The 15,837-nt window shown below is 29.6% G+C and overlaps 3 protein-coding genes across 3 annotated transcripts; 1 reads left to right on the plus strand and 2 right to left on the minus strand.

Annotated features, from left to right (window-relative positions):
• Positions 1–7,208: 7,208 nt before the first annotated feature.
• Positions 7,209–10,632, minus strand: LOC134829475 (ATP-dependent RNA helicase vasa). The gene is made up of 6 exons (XM_063842552.1): positions 10,527–10,632; positions 10,220–10,242; positions 10,116–10,161; positions 8,737–10,058; positions 7,952–8,128; positions 7,209–7,894 (listed from the first exon to the last, which is right to left on the minus strand). The coding sequence occupies exons 2-6, from the start codon at positions 10,238–10,240 to the stop codon at positions 7,367–7,369; spliced, it is 2,094 nt and encodes a 697-aa protein (XP_063698622.1). The 5' UTR covers positions 10,241–10,242; positions 10,527–10,632; the 3' UTR covers positions 7,209–7,366.
• Positions 10,633–11,541: 909 nt separating this feature from the next.
• LOC134830704 (uncharacterized) lies at positions 11,542–12,398 on the plus strand. Its single transcript, XM_063844261.1, has 2 exons — positions 11,542–12,055; positions 12,116–12,398. Exons 1-2 carry the CDS (start codon positions 11,697–11,699, stop codon positions 12,267–12,269), a joined length of 513 nt encoding a protein of 170 aa, XP_063700331.1. The 5' UTR covers positions 11,542–11,696; the 3' UTR covers positions 12,270–12,398.
• Positions 12,363–15,306, minus strand: LOC134830703 (probable lysine-specific demethylase 4A). Its single transcript, XM_063844260.1, has 3 exons — positions 15,128–15,306; positions 13,883–15,067; positions 12,363–12,852 (listed from the first exon to the last, which is right to left on the minus strand). The coding sequence occupies exons 2-3, from the start codon at positions 15,031–15,033 to the stop codon at positions 12,582–12,584; spliced, it is 1,422 nt and encodes a 473-aa protein (XP_063700330.1). The 5' UTR covers positions 15,034–15,067; positions 15,128–15,306; the 3' UTR covers positions 12,363–12,581.
• Positions 15,307–15,837: the final 531 nt, after the last annotated feature.

Consider the following 15,837-nt stretch of genomic DNA (forward strand, 5'->3'; position numbering starts at 1 on the left):
ATAAATTATTTCGTCAAATATTAAAAAATCGAAATTTTTACCTCTATGAGTCATTTTTATTAATCATAACACTCAAAAAATCCAATATTGAGCAATTTCTATTGAAAAATCCTTCAGTAGGAGTCTCAACTTCAAGGAAAACATCGAAAAATTTCACTTGTGATCCAATTATTCACAAACATGCAATGACACACTTTAAGAACAATTCACGAAAAACACTTAAACTATGCCAATGGGTGTCAGAAGATCCCCCACGCTGCATGCAAACATCGCAAATCGACGACAATCAATAAAAAATCAACAAACAAACAAGCATACTTTACAATTCAAACGCTGCTTTTGGTGTTGAACACATTTTTCTCCGGTTGTTTTTACCATTTGCAACTTTTTACTCGAAGAAATTGCTTCGACCTTGAAAATATGCGCATCCACTTGCTTCGCTCGTCGTATCCATAAACGTCTTGTATGCAAATTGAACAATTGTTCATCCTCTATTTCGATTTTTTTTTTTGTGTTTTCAATTGTCTCGTGCTTAAAACGCTGCTTAACTCCCATCGCGCGAAAGATTAACAGCAAAAATTGTAATTTTATTGAAATAATAGAGAGATAGAAGACCACGCGCGTGTGTGCTGTTATTCAACATGTAGTACTGTTATTTTGCGCATAGTAGGAGTTAATTTGTCGCGATTATACAATGAATTTCAATTTCATCTCGCGCATTGTCTCCGTGCGATTGTTTCTCAATGCGGCATGTAATTACCGGAGGATTTGATGGTGTCATCAGTGCTTAGAGGCATGTTGCGCGTTGGATGATTTAGCATTGATCTTCCGCTCATGCAAGTACTAAAAAGAAGAAAAAAAAATTGGGAATTAGATTGAATCATTAAGCAAGTGTTTAAAAGTTATTTTGAAGGTGTGACGGATTTGTAGATCGACATTGAGACTTAATTTTAAAGGGAAATTAGGTTTTTATGAATTAAATGAGGTTTTTTAACATAAAAATTGACAAAAAATGAAAACTTATAATTTTTTTTTATCATTTTAAGATCAAAAATTATTTTTAAAAAATTTATTTTTGAAGAATTTTCAATTTTTTGATGAAATTTTATATGATTTCAAAAGAAAAAAATCAAAAAAAAATATTTTAAATTAATTTTTTAATAAATTTGAAAATAAAACTTTTTAAAAAATTTTCGAAAACCTTAAAAAAATTTTTTGGAAATTTGATTGATTTAAAACTTTAGCTTAAAAAAAAAATATTTAAAAATTTAAAAAAAAAAAAATTTAAAAAAAATTTATTTTTTAAATTGAATTCATTTCAAAAATTTTTTTTTAATTAAATTAAAAATTAATTTTATTTAATAACTTTTTTTCCAAAGAATTTTTTAAATTTTTATTTTTTTTTTTCAAACTGAAAATTAAAAAATTTAATAAAATAAAATTAAAAAAAAAAATTTTCGAGCTTTGTAAAAAAAATTTTTTTCATGAAGAATTTTTTTTTTTTAAATTTTAAAAAAAAATTTTAAAAAAAAAAATTAAAATTAATTAAAAAGTTATTAATAATTTTAAAAAAATAAAAAATAAAAATTATAAAATTAATTTTTGTCATATGAAAAAAATTTTTTTTTTTTCCAATTTTACTTTTAAATTAATTTTTTAATTTTTTTTTTTATATCAAAAACGAAAGAAATGTCCATAAATAATTTCAAAAAATTAATCATCGCTCACATTTCTCATCAATCATAAAAAAAGAAGACATCAACGCGGAAACACTTCATCAAAAGTTCAAATCATCCAATCTTTTGTCCGACTTCTAAACAAAAACAAAAATCAACCTTCCAACTGCGCACAATAGAAGCGAAATCGCCCACTGGTCAATGGAAACACGAAAAAAAAACCAAAAAAACCTGAAAGTCAATTGTCTCTAATCACAATCAAAGCAGCAATAAATACTCAAGTTACACACGTAACGCCAAGAAATGTCGACTTGACAGATATAACGTGTTAATTATGAATTCAATGACTGATTGACTAACAAAAATTTCACTTTCTTTTGATTAATTTCGAACAAAACGTGTTCTCACTATTATTTATCGTCAATTTTTTTCGGTTCAATATCATTAATTAACGTCGATTCAAAAATTTCGACTGGTTTTGAAATACAAACGAAATGATTCATCCTTCGGCAGCAGGAATGAGACCTTCGAAGAAATTTTGTAATAAATGCAATAAAAATACTCAAGTGAGGTAATACTTTCTCTGATCATCGTCAACGCATCACACGACGAAAAAAATATTTTAAGAGAGAGAAAAAAAATTTCTTTCTTAAAAAAATTACCGAATCACCTTTTACATAATCTCATTAACATATCTCCGATTATATTTGTCATTTTTCGGTTTTTACACAAATTTCTTTAGTAGTAGACAAATATTTATCCGTATTTAATGATATACAAAAAAATAAATGTCATTCAAGAGTAAGACAAAAAACATTCCGAAAAAAAGTGTGCGCATAATCAATGTTTACTCATTTAATTTTATTGTTATTACCGAATCATTTTCTTTTTCAATTTCTTTCATTTTTTGACATTGTTAGTTGTTTACGCTTCAATTATTTGCTTGATTTATCGTTCGTTTGATCTGAGACGCTTCGAGATAAATATTTCAAATTTTTTGAGCATTGATGCTCGAGTTGAATCTCATCAAATGAGATTTTATTCAAAAATTTTTTAAGAATTTTAAAATATTTGAATTTTTTTAGGAAAAATTTTTAATCATTATGAGAAGAAAAAGAAAAAAAAATTCAAGTTTCAAGAAATTTACTCCAAAAAGCTTTAAAAAAAATTAAAAAAATAAAAAAAATTGATAAAAAATAAATACAAAAATAAATAAAAAGTTAATAATTTTTATGACAAAAAATTGAAAAAAAAATTTTTTAAAATTAAAGAATTATTGCTTGTCATATGAACAAAAAATTCAAAAAAAATTTAAGTAATTTTTTTTTAGTTTTACTTTTAAATTAATTTTTTAAAATCTTTTTACATCAACAAATTTTTAGATTTTGTTTAAAAAATATTTATTTTATTTTTTCTTCAAAAATGATAAAATTTAATGTTCAACAAAATTTTATTTTCAATTTTTGGGAATTTTTATTTTATTTTTTTTTTTTATAAAATGATAATTTTTATATTCGATCCCATATAAAATTGAATTTTTACTTTTTAATAATTTTTTTTAAATAAAATAATTTTTAAGCTTAATTAAAAAAGTAACAAATTGATGACTTCTAAACTTATTTTAACGAAAATTTTAATCTTTAAAAAATTTTTAAAAAAATTGGTCAAAAATGTGTTAAAATTTTCTTAAATTTAGGTACTCGACTTTACATATCTGTCATTAAAAAATTTTTAAAAAATGTCTTTTCGTTATTTTAAAAATTTTGCATTTAAGAAAATCATTTTATGTAAAAAATAGAAAATTTTATAAAAAATTGTTATTTTCATACAAAAAATTAAACTTAAATTTTTTTAAAAAATTTTTTCATCATGACTCTTGCTCTTATTAATTAAATTTTTGGAAATTTTGAGTGAAATGAATTTTTAAAATATTATTTTACATCTAAATAAATCAAACAATTCAACTTGTTTCTCCAAAATTCCACACATGACACTTTTTTAATTAATTATTTCACTTTTACGCCCTTCTTCGTCTACTCAATTTCGTCTCGCATCGAATTGGATCGTATTGTTTACCTTCCTTTGTGCAAATAAAAGGTGTTCACTCTGCTCCAACTAAATCCATTTAAATCACATATTCATTGTTGTTTTGCTTCCATGGGTGTGTGTGTCGCGCATTTGTTTTGTTAAGGTAGACACTGTAGATTGCATATTTTGATTTCAAGGTGCATTGAAAACTAACAAACTAAAATAAAAAAAAAAGAAATTTAAATTTCGAAAATGAAAGTTTACACACAAAGTCAGGAGATTAGTTTGGATTAGCCGTCGTCTCTCGTAATACGAAAAAAAAATTGAGACATTGACCTTTGAGGCAATTCAAAAAATCCCCGACCTTGTCTGTTGTTGGGCGAAATTCGTGCATTTCTTTCTGCTTCAATAAAGATAGCGAATTACACTTGACATAAATTTATTACGCGATAGAGATTGAAAGTGTACGTTCGCTTTTCTTTCTCCGTCGTCAGCATCACGAAAAGTTTCAGGAAGAGAGAAAGATATTGACATCAATACGTAAATTTAATTATTTAATCGCGTAATTGGAACACATTACTTATTACTTTTTCTTGTTTTTTTTCTCGTTTTTAGTTGCAAAAGTTCAACGGAGAAAAAACTAATTAAATATGTATTTATGATGTACATATTTTTTAATCCTTTATATTACAAAATAAACATGTTTCTTATTATTATTGAATTTAACGTAACTGACTTTACAAAGATATGCATGTATGAAATGTTGTTCGAGCGACATTTTTCAAGTTTTTATTGAAGCAAATGTTGAACGAGATCGTATTTTCTATAAATTAATCAATAAAAATATTTTTAGTAAATAATTTTATAATAAAATTTATTAAATTTTAATTAATTTTAGAAAATTTTAAAAGGAAATTCATAAAAAATTAAATTTTTATAAAATTTTAATTAAATTAAATTAAATTAAATTAAATTAAATGAAAAAAAATTATACAAAATTAAATTATTAAAAAATTAATTTTAAAGAAATTTTTGGTTAAAATAATTTTTTTAAAAAAAATAAAAATAAATATTTTTTATTTATAAAAATTATAAAAACATTAAATTTATAATAAATATATTTTTATTATAATAAAAAATAATTTTAAAATTAAATTAAAAAAAAAAATTTTTTTTTTAAAAAATCAATAAAAATTTAATAAAATTTAATTTCAATGCAAATATTTTTTTTAATAAATTTTTAATTAATTTAATTTAATTTTTAATTTTAATTCATTAAAAGAATTTTTTTAAATTAATTTTTTAACAGTGAATTTTTAAATAATTTTTTTTTTTTTTTTTGAAAAAATTTTAATACAATTTTTTAAAAATAATTTTAACAAATTTTTAATTTTAAAAATTAATTCAATTTCAATTGAGAATTTTAATTTTTTTTCTTAAAATTAATTTCTTGCAGTTACAGACAGACCCGTTCAGGATAATTTTTCATTAAAAAATTGTCAAAAAATATGAAACAAGATATTTTTGCAGCGTAAAAAGAAGAAAGAAGCCAGTTTAATTGCATATCGATGTTACTCGTGATCCAATGAATGCGTGCAGTGCAAGAGTAAGAGTTATTTGTGTCGTCTGTTGTCTCAATTTCACGCCGAATATGCATCAAAACCACATTAAAGGATTGTGTCTTGAGTCTTTTTCAACTTTTGACTTCAATTTTTGCCTAAAAAGAAACTTTTTAATAAAAATTCAAAGGAACTCCTTAAAAATAAAGAAATAAAGCCACAAGACATCTCCATAAAATGTCACTTTCGAGTAATTTTGCGACAATTTTGCGCCGTAAAAGCCGCTATCGCACCCCTCACACATTATATAACAGCTTAACAGGAAGAAAGTGCATATTTTGTGTTATGCGTACGATATTATTTATGTAAAAGTGAAATAATATCGAAAAATTTATAATATGCAAAAGAAAAGAAAGATTTATAAATAATAATGAACATAAAGCGACACTTAACAGGTTTTGAATTTTTTCGAGATGGGCGTGTAATGAGAGTAAAATTGAATATCCATGCTGTCTGTGTCTGTACCTCGGAGGCAGTTGTCGTAAAAGAAAAGAAAGAAGTGACGTTAAGGTGCAAAAGAAAGTGAAATTTTGCGAATTGGAGTACTTACGGACGTCCAAAACCCGTTTTTTGCACATTTTGTTTCGGTGAAGGGTAAAAAAAGGCAAAAAGGGCTCGTTTTTTATCATAGGGCTTCGTTTGATGAAAAGAGAAAGAAAAAGCGGAACTTTCCAAAGTAATTTTCGGATTCCTTTCCGGCAGTTGCAACAATTAATTAGTCATCACGCCGCTACAGCATTGAAGGTCACTGTCATCCGGTCCGCTGAATTGAAATTTTTGTTAATGCCCATTCACTCTCGAGTCGTCGAGGCATGCACAAAAATCAAAACTGAAAAAAAATAAACAAAAATTATAATAATCAATATGTAACAGACAAGTCTATTTGGATAATGCGACGGTTCAAAAAGAAACCTGTTGCGGTGAAAGTTATTATATTTTTTTTCTTGCTACACATTATTTATTGAACAACAATAGAGTCGAATGCTTTACATATGTCGACGATAAATCTCATCCAAAAATTTCTTTTGTTAAGTAATCGTCGTCGTCGTGCTGAAGGTCGATCGTCGATTATTTGCCAATCAATTGATCAAAAGTTGATTATTTAGAGCATCTTGTACGAAAATTTCTGGTTTTCTGTGCAATTTTGTTGGGAAATTCAATCACACACATTTTAACCAATATTTTATGTTGCATAAAAAACCCATATATTTCTTGTCTTGTCCGTCAGTCATACACAATTACACATAAAAGTCGAACAAAAATTATTGCAAATTGCATCGACGTTCACTGCTACACATGTTTTTGCCTTTTTGCTCTAATCTGACGACGACGACGCGACAAGATATCACAGAAAACGTTATAAATGTGGCTTCAAAGTTATGATTTGCTCATGTTACCATTCAATTGACGACAAAATGTGAGATTATGTAACGCGGTTTGCAGCATTCCGAAGAATTTTTGTGTTTCTGTCGATGGCGGTGTCAAGTTTAGGAAGTTTTTTGCCGTTTTGACAGCGTCAAGTGTGTCTAAAATGATGGAAAATGATTATTTTTGAAGTTTTTAAGTTACAAAGTTGGTATAAAAATATTTTACGGGCTTTAAAATGACAATTTTTGACATTTCTGAGTTCTGAAGAGACGTTGAGCTATTAAAAATAATCCTAAAATGATCAAATTTGATGATTTTAGTTTCTTACGACACGTTAAGTTACTAAAATGCATCAAAAAATTATCATTTTTAAAGTTTTTTATTCTTTTTGGACCACAAATCGAACATTTTTGAAGAATTTTACCTGAAACGAGAAATTTTTATAAATTTTTTAGGTTTTTAAGGACTTACCTTTTACTTCCTGTATTGATTTTGTTCGAAAAACTTTTAATTTTTTGTCAGAAAATAATTTTAATGTTTTTAATTTTTAACATTTCTCATATTTGAATGTTTAAGAGGTCATTTCTTGTATTATTTTACTTATAAATTAACAGTAATAAACAGTTAAGGAATCATTTTTCATCAAAAAGTACGAAATTTTTCGACTTTATCCATTTACCAATCATCGTCGTCTTCCAATTGTTTCAATTGAGCTGTTCCTCCGGGACGAATATCGACAGCGCCATATCCCAATCCCGCATCTCCGCCTGCACTTGCTTGTCCGCTCAAGAAGGGAGGAATTTCTTGCCCGCTTTGTTGCAAAATACGAAGCAAATCTGGCACGAGAGCTCGATCAGTTTCCTCGTCATACAAGCTCGTAGCTTTTCCGCGATTTCCAAGACGTCCCGTGCGCCCAATGCGATGAACGTAATCGTCAATTGTCTTTGGGAGATCGTAGTTGATGACGTGCGACACGTTTTTGATGTCTAATCCGCGAGCACAAACACTTGTGGTAACGAGAACTTTCATTGCGCCGCTTCGGAATTGCTTCAAGGCGAGTTCACGTTCGCGTTGTTCGCGTTTTCCGTGAATGCTGGTAGTTGGGAAGCGCGTGTTGCTCATGAATGTCGCGAGGAAATCTGCCATGCGAGTTGTTTCGACGAATACCATTACCATGTGAGGGTCTTCTTGCTCGAGAATTTCCTGAAAATTAAGTTTTTTGAGGAAATTTGTTGAAATTAAAGAAAAATTGAAAATTACCATCAATTTGTTACGTTTCTCAGTTCGACCTGCGGGAACGATGGTTTGAACGACATCGGCACACGCTCCGCCGACAATTCCAACAGCTACAAAGACGTAATCGTTCAAGAATTCGCCAGCAATACGTTGAACGTCTTCAGGGAATGTAGCTGAGAACATCAATGTTTGGCGTTCTCCCTGAAATTTGATGAAAAATTTAAAAAAAAAAATTAAATTTGTAATTTTGATAAATTTTTGTATTAAAACTTATATAAATTTTTCAGTTTTTTTTATTTTGGAATTCATTTAGGAGTTTAGCAAAAAATATTTTATAAAGTTTTAAAAGTAAAAATTTTTTTAAAAAATTATTTTTTTGATATAAGCTCGTCAATTCAAAATATGAAAAAAAAAATTAATAAAATATTTTAATTTTTTTTTTTTTTTTTTTTTTTTTTTTTGAAAAATTAATTTACAATGCAATTGTCTTCCTTTTGTTTGTTTATTTTTTTTTTTTTTTTTTGAAAATTAATTTTTTATCAAATTTTTTTTAAAACTTCTAAATATTTTTTAGATTTGAAAAAAAAATTATTCATTTCAATTTAATTTTTTTTTTAATTTTAGAACCTGAATTTTTATTGAAATTTTGTAAGGAAAATTTTTTTTTTATAAATTTTTATAAAAAAATAAATTAAATTTCTCATAAAATAATTTCTTAAAAACTTTAGATTTTTTATAATTTTTAAAAATTTTAGCTTTTTTATAATATTAAAAAATTTTATATATTTCAAAATTTTTTCAATACTTACAGGTTTCGTCATCGTTGGATGATGCATCATTTTCTTCATGGGCTCCATGAATCCCATATCCAACATACGATCAGCTTCATCTAAAACCACGAAGCGAATGTTATCGAATTGAATCCATCCTTTGTCGACAAAATCCAACAAACGACCCGGAGTTGCGACAATAATATGAGCGCCGCGCAAAATCTTCTCACTCTGATAACGAGTTCCTGTGCCTCCATACGCAATTTCAACCTTAATGATCGATCCGTACGAAAATTTTCTGCACTCATTGAAAATTTGGATCGCAAGTTCGCGAGTTGGCGAAACAACGACAGCATGTGGCTTCCCAATCTCCAAAGGTCTTTCATCGCTGAGCAACGTATGCAAAATTGGAAGCAAAAATCCCGCGGTTTTGCCCGAACCTGTTTGAGCGCAAGCCATCATATCTCTGCCTGCCATAATTGTTGGAATGCCGTACTTTTGGATGGGCGTCGGGCGTGTGTAGCCAGATTTGCGCACATTTTCCAACAAATATTCACGCAAACCGGATTGTTCGAAGGAGAGAATCGGTTTTGGGGCATTTTCCGACACGCTAACTTGAATCTTGTCTTGTTTGTCGAAGAAATCGGCGGATGAGGCGATGTTTGTGTTGAAGATTTCTTCCTCGTTGGTTGTTGGTTCCTCGGGGATATACAGTTCAGGTCGTTTTTCGCCATTTTCATCGAAATTTGCACTTTCTGGTTTCGCAGTTTGACATTTGAAACATTCATTGCGATTTCCAAAGTTGTTAACGCCACATTCGGAGTTCGGGCAATTCCAATCCCATTTGCTTGGCTCACGTTTTGGGCGATCATCGCCGCCAGCTCCTTCGGGTTTTGCCGCTTGACACTTGAAACACTCCGAACGACTTCCGAAATTCGATTGACTGCATTCGGAGCAAGTCCAATCTCCTGCACGAGGCTCACGTTTGGGACGATCTCCTCCATATCCGCCGTCTCCGCCATCATTTCCTGCTCCTTCGGGCTTTGGAGTTTGACATTTGAAACATTCGTTGTTCCTTGCAAAGTTAGATTGATTGCAATCCGGGCAATTCCAATCGCCGGCACGAGGTTCGCGTTTCGGGCGATCTCCATAACTGTTTCCGCCATCATTTCCGCCTGCGCCTTCGGGTTTTGCCGCATGACACTTGAAACAATCGTTGTTTCGTGCGAAATTCGATTGATTGCATTCGGAACAAGACCAATCGCCGGCACGTGGTTCACGTTTGGGACGATCTTCGCTTCCGCCGCCGTAATTGTTGTCACGACGACCAAATTCACGGGACTCTTCTTGACGAGGAGCAGCTAAATTGTGAATAAAATGAGAAAAATAGCGATGGGAAGTTGAAATTTGTGACTTACCATATCCATTATTGTTGTTATTGTAGCTTGGCGTTGCTACGGGTCCCTATTTTTAATGAATTTTATAAGAAAAAATACTAAAGAGACTTAAAAATGCAACTTACATCATCCCATTCATCATCCATGTCTGAAAAAAGAAAAAAACCGGGAAAAAATTTGAGGTTAGAAAAATTAAAAGTACAAAAATTGTTCAAAAATGTTAAAAAATCTTAATTTTTCGACGAATTTTAATGAAATTCAATCAATTTTCTTTGAAATTTCTTAAAATTTGTCGAAAAACTCGAGATTTTTATGAAATCCAATTCCAAGAAATCCGATCCAAGGCACGCCGAAAACTTTTCATTCGATTTTCTCATGTTTTATCGAAAATTTCGACTGATCCCCATCAAATCGATAGAAAAAAGCACTTACCGATTACTTTTAGATAAGTTTCCTTTGTAAAAAACTACAAAATATGCTCAATAAATGAGGAAAATTAATTCAACTTTTCACACGCGCGTTCAATATGGCGGATTTGAGTGCTTTTCAAGTATCACATAACGCCATTAGTGATGCCCAAAATGTTAACCCATTCACACATTTTTCAAAAATTCTCAGAAATTCAAAATTTTGCATGATTTCATGCGAAAAAACTTAATTTATCATTTCGACAGAGTTCAAAAGTCATTAAAATTAAAAAAAAAATAATTTATTTATTTTGAAGTTGACAAATCACTTTCAATGTTAATGAATTCACATTTTTGATGGATTTTTGTGCATTTAAATCCGCATAATTATTAACATTCGATTTTTTGATGAACTTTTTTTTATTTATTTATTGGACTTTCATTCATTTCATTAAAAAAGTGTGCGGAGAAAAAATGTTTCGTTACACAATAAAAATTAACGGGTTCGTCATTGATCTTCAGAAATGCGTTAATAAAGAGAAATGTGATAAAAAGTAACAGTTGGAAATTAATTTTCGAGTATTTTTTATCAGAGAATGTAATTGATACATTTATGCAAAAAAAATTACTTTCTATCGAAAAATGACAATTTTTTGACAAATTTTTAATGAATTTAATTGCTAACTACTTACAATTGAATTTTTGATGTTAACAAAACATTTTTACTTGAATTTTTAATTTTTAGAATTTTTTTGAACACTTTTTAGAACTAAAATTTTTTAAAAAAATTTTTCAACTTTTCATATTTACAAAATTCTTTGTTTACATTCTGAACATGTGTTTTTGATTTGACATTTTAAAGCCGCAATTTTCTAAAAAAATTTAAATTTTTTAATTATATTTTCAGGTTTTAGATCAATTTTCGAAAAATCTTCGAAATTCGTATCAAAAATTTGAATTTTTCATATTCGGCGATGATGGGTTAATTTCAACTGTCAAAAGTGAGGTTCGTGACTAAATGTTATTATGAGGAAATCCAAAGTAACGTGAGTGTTAAAGGACCCCGAGAGCTCACAAATCATTTTTGACCTTTTTTGTGCATTATTTCGACCTCCAACGAACTCTTCATCGAGAGAAAAGATGAACATCGACTCCTTTTGTCTCTCAACTCAAAGAATCTGATCAACGTTCAACTATGAACTCTTTAAAAACCATTTTATTTTTGTCTTTCGTGGCATTTGGTCTTTCAACAACAACCCCGGAAAAGGATTCGTCGAAGAAGGAAGTCATTCTCTCCGAATCTGGAAGTGTTGTTATACCCGAAACTCAACCAGATCCCGTCAAACATCCCGAATCGACTGTAAATGACACCGCAAGCAGCAAGAAAAAGGATTTAAAAGAATCTCCCGTTACTGACGACGCAAAAACGGGCAATTCAGGGATTCGAGCGATGGTTCCTGACTCTTTGGATATCAGCGGATCGACGGGAATCTCAGTTTTGTTGTTTGTTAGTTCGTTACTCGTTGTGTTTTTTATCATGTATCGCGCTTGTCGGTGAGTCATCTTGTGAAATTTTCCATATCACAGCGAAAAAATTTTTTTTTTAATTTTTAGTATGAAGCAAAATCGCGGCGAACGAAGATATGGCGGCGTAATGACGAGTTATCAAGAATTATCGCCGATCACGATGGAAGATGACGACTCGGAATTGGAAGAACAAGCGTTATTTGACAAAACACGAGACGCACAGTCTGTCGTTGTACTTTAAGGAACATTCCAAGTGCCAATTAATAGATTTTAGGGAATTAACAAAGCAAAAAAGTTAGGAGTTAATAATTTATTCAAGTCAATTTCTCGTTTTTACTAAAACTTATAAATAAAATGTGATACTAATTTCCTTCTTCTTGCTCTTTTTCCTAATTTATTTTAATTAAATCTTAGTTTGTAGTTAACTTAGGGCCCTACCTAACACAAAAAAAGTATCCGATGATTTTTACGATGAAAAATCAAAGCTGAGGTGGTTGAAAATATTGCAAAAATATTAAAAACTTAAAGAAAATGAATATCTCGTAAAATGTAGCTAATCCTCATTTTCGCGTCCTACACTAATTGTTCGCGTTTCAAAGCGCATCCGTTTGTTGTTCTTTACGACTCCATTGGGAAGTAAATTTGTCGCGACACCCGCTTCGATGTCTTGCTCCCCGAGTTTTTCCCATATTAGCTTAAGATCACAGGGCGATGTCGTCGTCGAAGAACATCCCGTTCCCGTTGACGAGTTTGAATTTGAATTTGATGACGACGTCGATGATGATGACGAACTCTTCTCTTCGTCTTTTTGGTCGTCTTTTGTACTGAAAAATATTTAAAAAAAAGAAATTTTTTTCTTATTGGAAATTTTCTTTTTGATAAATTTGTTTAATATAAAAGTTTAATTAATTTTTTTTTTTAATAAATAACAAAAAAATAATTTTTTTTTTTCAATTTTTAATTCAAAATTGAAGATTTAAAATAAATAATTTTAATTTAATTATTAAATACATAATTTCATTTAATTAAATTTTTTAATTAATTTTAAATAATTGAATTAATAAATAAAAAATTATTTTCCAAAAAATAAAATTTAATTTTGATTATTTTTAAATAATAATAATAATTTTAATTATGATTTTAATAATTTTTAATGATAATAATAATTTTTTAATGAAAAAAATAATCAAAATTTTATGAAAAAAAAAATATTTAAATGAAATTAAAAAATTTCGAAAATTTTTCATTTCATATTAAACTAAACGAATTAAAAAAAATAATTTTAAACTAATTTGGCTTTAATTAAAAACTAATATATTTTAATTGTTTATTTGGATTTTTTATTTAATTGAAAATTTAATTAAAATATTCATTTAAATGAAATTATAAAATTTTGAAAATTTTTAGTTTATATTTTACTGAACGAATTAAAAAAAAAATAAAAATTTTAATTTTAAAATTATTTAATTAATTAATAAAATAATTCATTAAAAATTTTTTTTTTTCATTTGCAAAAAGACACAAATTAAATTAAATTTAAAAAAAAATAAATTCAAAAAATTTAATGAAAAAAATAATAATTTTTTTTCAATTCAATATTGAACTAAAAAAATAAAAAAATTAGAAAAATATAAATTTTAATTTTAAAATAATTTCAAATTTCATAATTAAAAATTTCATTTGTAAAAAGGATCTTTTATTAAAATTGAAGAATTAATTAATTAATTATGAATTAAAATTAATTAAAATATTTTTATTTAAATGAAAATATTTTTTCAACTCAAAACTAAACTAAAAAATTAAAATAATTTTTAAAAAATTAAAATAATTTTTTTAAAAAATTAAAAATCTCACCCCTTTGTTATCTGCAATGGCGCACATCCGCGCTTCTGCTCATCATTGCACGCATTCTCGTCATACACAAATTTACTCTTAAAATTCTTTGGCAATACTGGCTTCGGTGCGGCATAAATTTTGCCGGGCTCCTCTGGATGACATCCATAGTCTTCTCCTCGTAACCATTTCTCGTACCGATCTGGCTGAAATCGCTTCACAAATGTTTCCATCGAGATCTTGACCATATCCTTGCGACACAAACACTTTGTCGCCCGCTTCCCATACTCAACCCATCGTTCGCTCGCAAAATTTGTCGATTCAGCACAATTAAATCCGTGATTAAAACCCGCGTGATACCCATACGGAAAAGTGATCATTATTTCTCCGGGCTCTTGTGTAATTTTATTAAAGGGAATATTGTTCTGTTTTAGGACTTGGGGCGAGATCAGAGTCATTTTGTGACGCAAATAGGCGTTGCATTCGTTATATTGCTCAACAAAAATTGAATTTGCGAGTTTTTCGAGCTTCCTGCCGTGCTCCGGGGGAATCGCATACCACGTCTTCGGCGCTCCAAAGTGCAAATAATTTATCGAATAGAGATCCATGTCTTCCGTGTGCCAAGCGAAAGTCGTTTTCCACATTCCAAAGTACAAATAAGCTGTATTAACGCCCGCTATCGTCTTCCCGTAGTCTTTGCACACGTAATCTAATATCGTGCCGAGGTTGTTGATATTCCAACATTTCTCGTCGGGATCTGTGAGAGTGCCCATAATGTCGGCGCCATACATGGGCGACACATAAGTGACATTTTTCCAAAATTTTCGCTCCAAATCCTCGTAATCGAAGTATTTGGGTGTCGCAAATCGCTCGCTATTGGCAAGACGATGGAATTCCTTCACACTAATTGGGCGTCGTTGCACATTAAATTGCGTATAAAGTCCTTGTTTGCCCGAAACAATTTGACAAATGGGAGCCGGGATCGTCATATCGATGTCATCCAAATCGTATCCCTTCTTGCGCGGCACCCATTCGTGCGGAGGAATGACCTTCACGAGTCCTGCTTTGTGAGCTCCTTTGCTTTCCATGTAGTGAATGTACTTGGGAAAGTCCTGAAACTCCTCGTAGGTCGGGCGAAAAACCATTATTCGGGGATGTTGTTGCTGCGCCATGTCTTCTTTTGAATTTTTGTTGTTGTTTATCTCCCTAAAAACAAACAAAATTTCAATTTATTCGATGCTGGAGACAAAAAAAGTGAATTTTTACCTCACAATTACACCTTTCAACTAATTTTCTACGCACGGGGGACGACTTTACATGATTCTCGGGGCATTCGTCGATATTCTTATCGGATTTTTACAAATTAGGGGACACAAACTACGGAGAAAATCGCAAAGAAAATTGCAAAATCGGATTGTTTTGAATTCGTCACGTACGCGATGGGATATTTTACCGAACACAAGTCCCCCATTCACTGACAGCTGCTGACGGGTGAGTTTTTTACTTTGAAAAACACATTATCACTCGTGCTTTTTTGTTTTGATTTAATTGAAATCCTTAAAAATCCTGAAATTTTCATTAAAATCGCAATAAATGTTGGGAAGTCACGTCATAAATCAACAAAAATTGGTCGTGTTCATAGGTAAAAGCAACAAAAACTCCTAAAAATTGCCTTACAGCTCCCGAAATGGAAGAAACAAAGCACCGCACTCGAAGTAAATCCCCTAGAAACCGCAGCAAATCGCCCCGAAAGCGACAAATAACGCAAGAACAGCTCTTGGCGACGCTTAAAAAGAAGCAAGAATGCAATGCTCGAGCTCAAGCCATCGTGGAAAAGTTTTTAGGACCCGGCATTGAAGATGAAACTCTCTTATCTTCGTTGAAATTCATCAATCAATCACATTTTGAGGATGTTATTCAAGAACGAGCTATCGAAAAACTCTGTGGATGGGTTTTATGCAACGAAATACTTGGAG

The sequence above is a fragment of the Culicoides brevitarsis genome, chromosome 2, assembly GCF_036172545.1.
Source record: "Culicoides brevitarsis isolate CSIRO-B50_1 chromosome 2, AGI_CSIRO_Cbre_v1, whole genome shotgun sequence".
Classification (NCBI taxonomy): domain Eukaryota; kingdom Metazoa; phylum Arthropoda; class Insecta; order Diptera; family Ceratopogonidae; genus Culicoides; species Culicoides brevitarsis.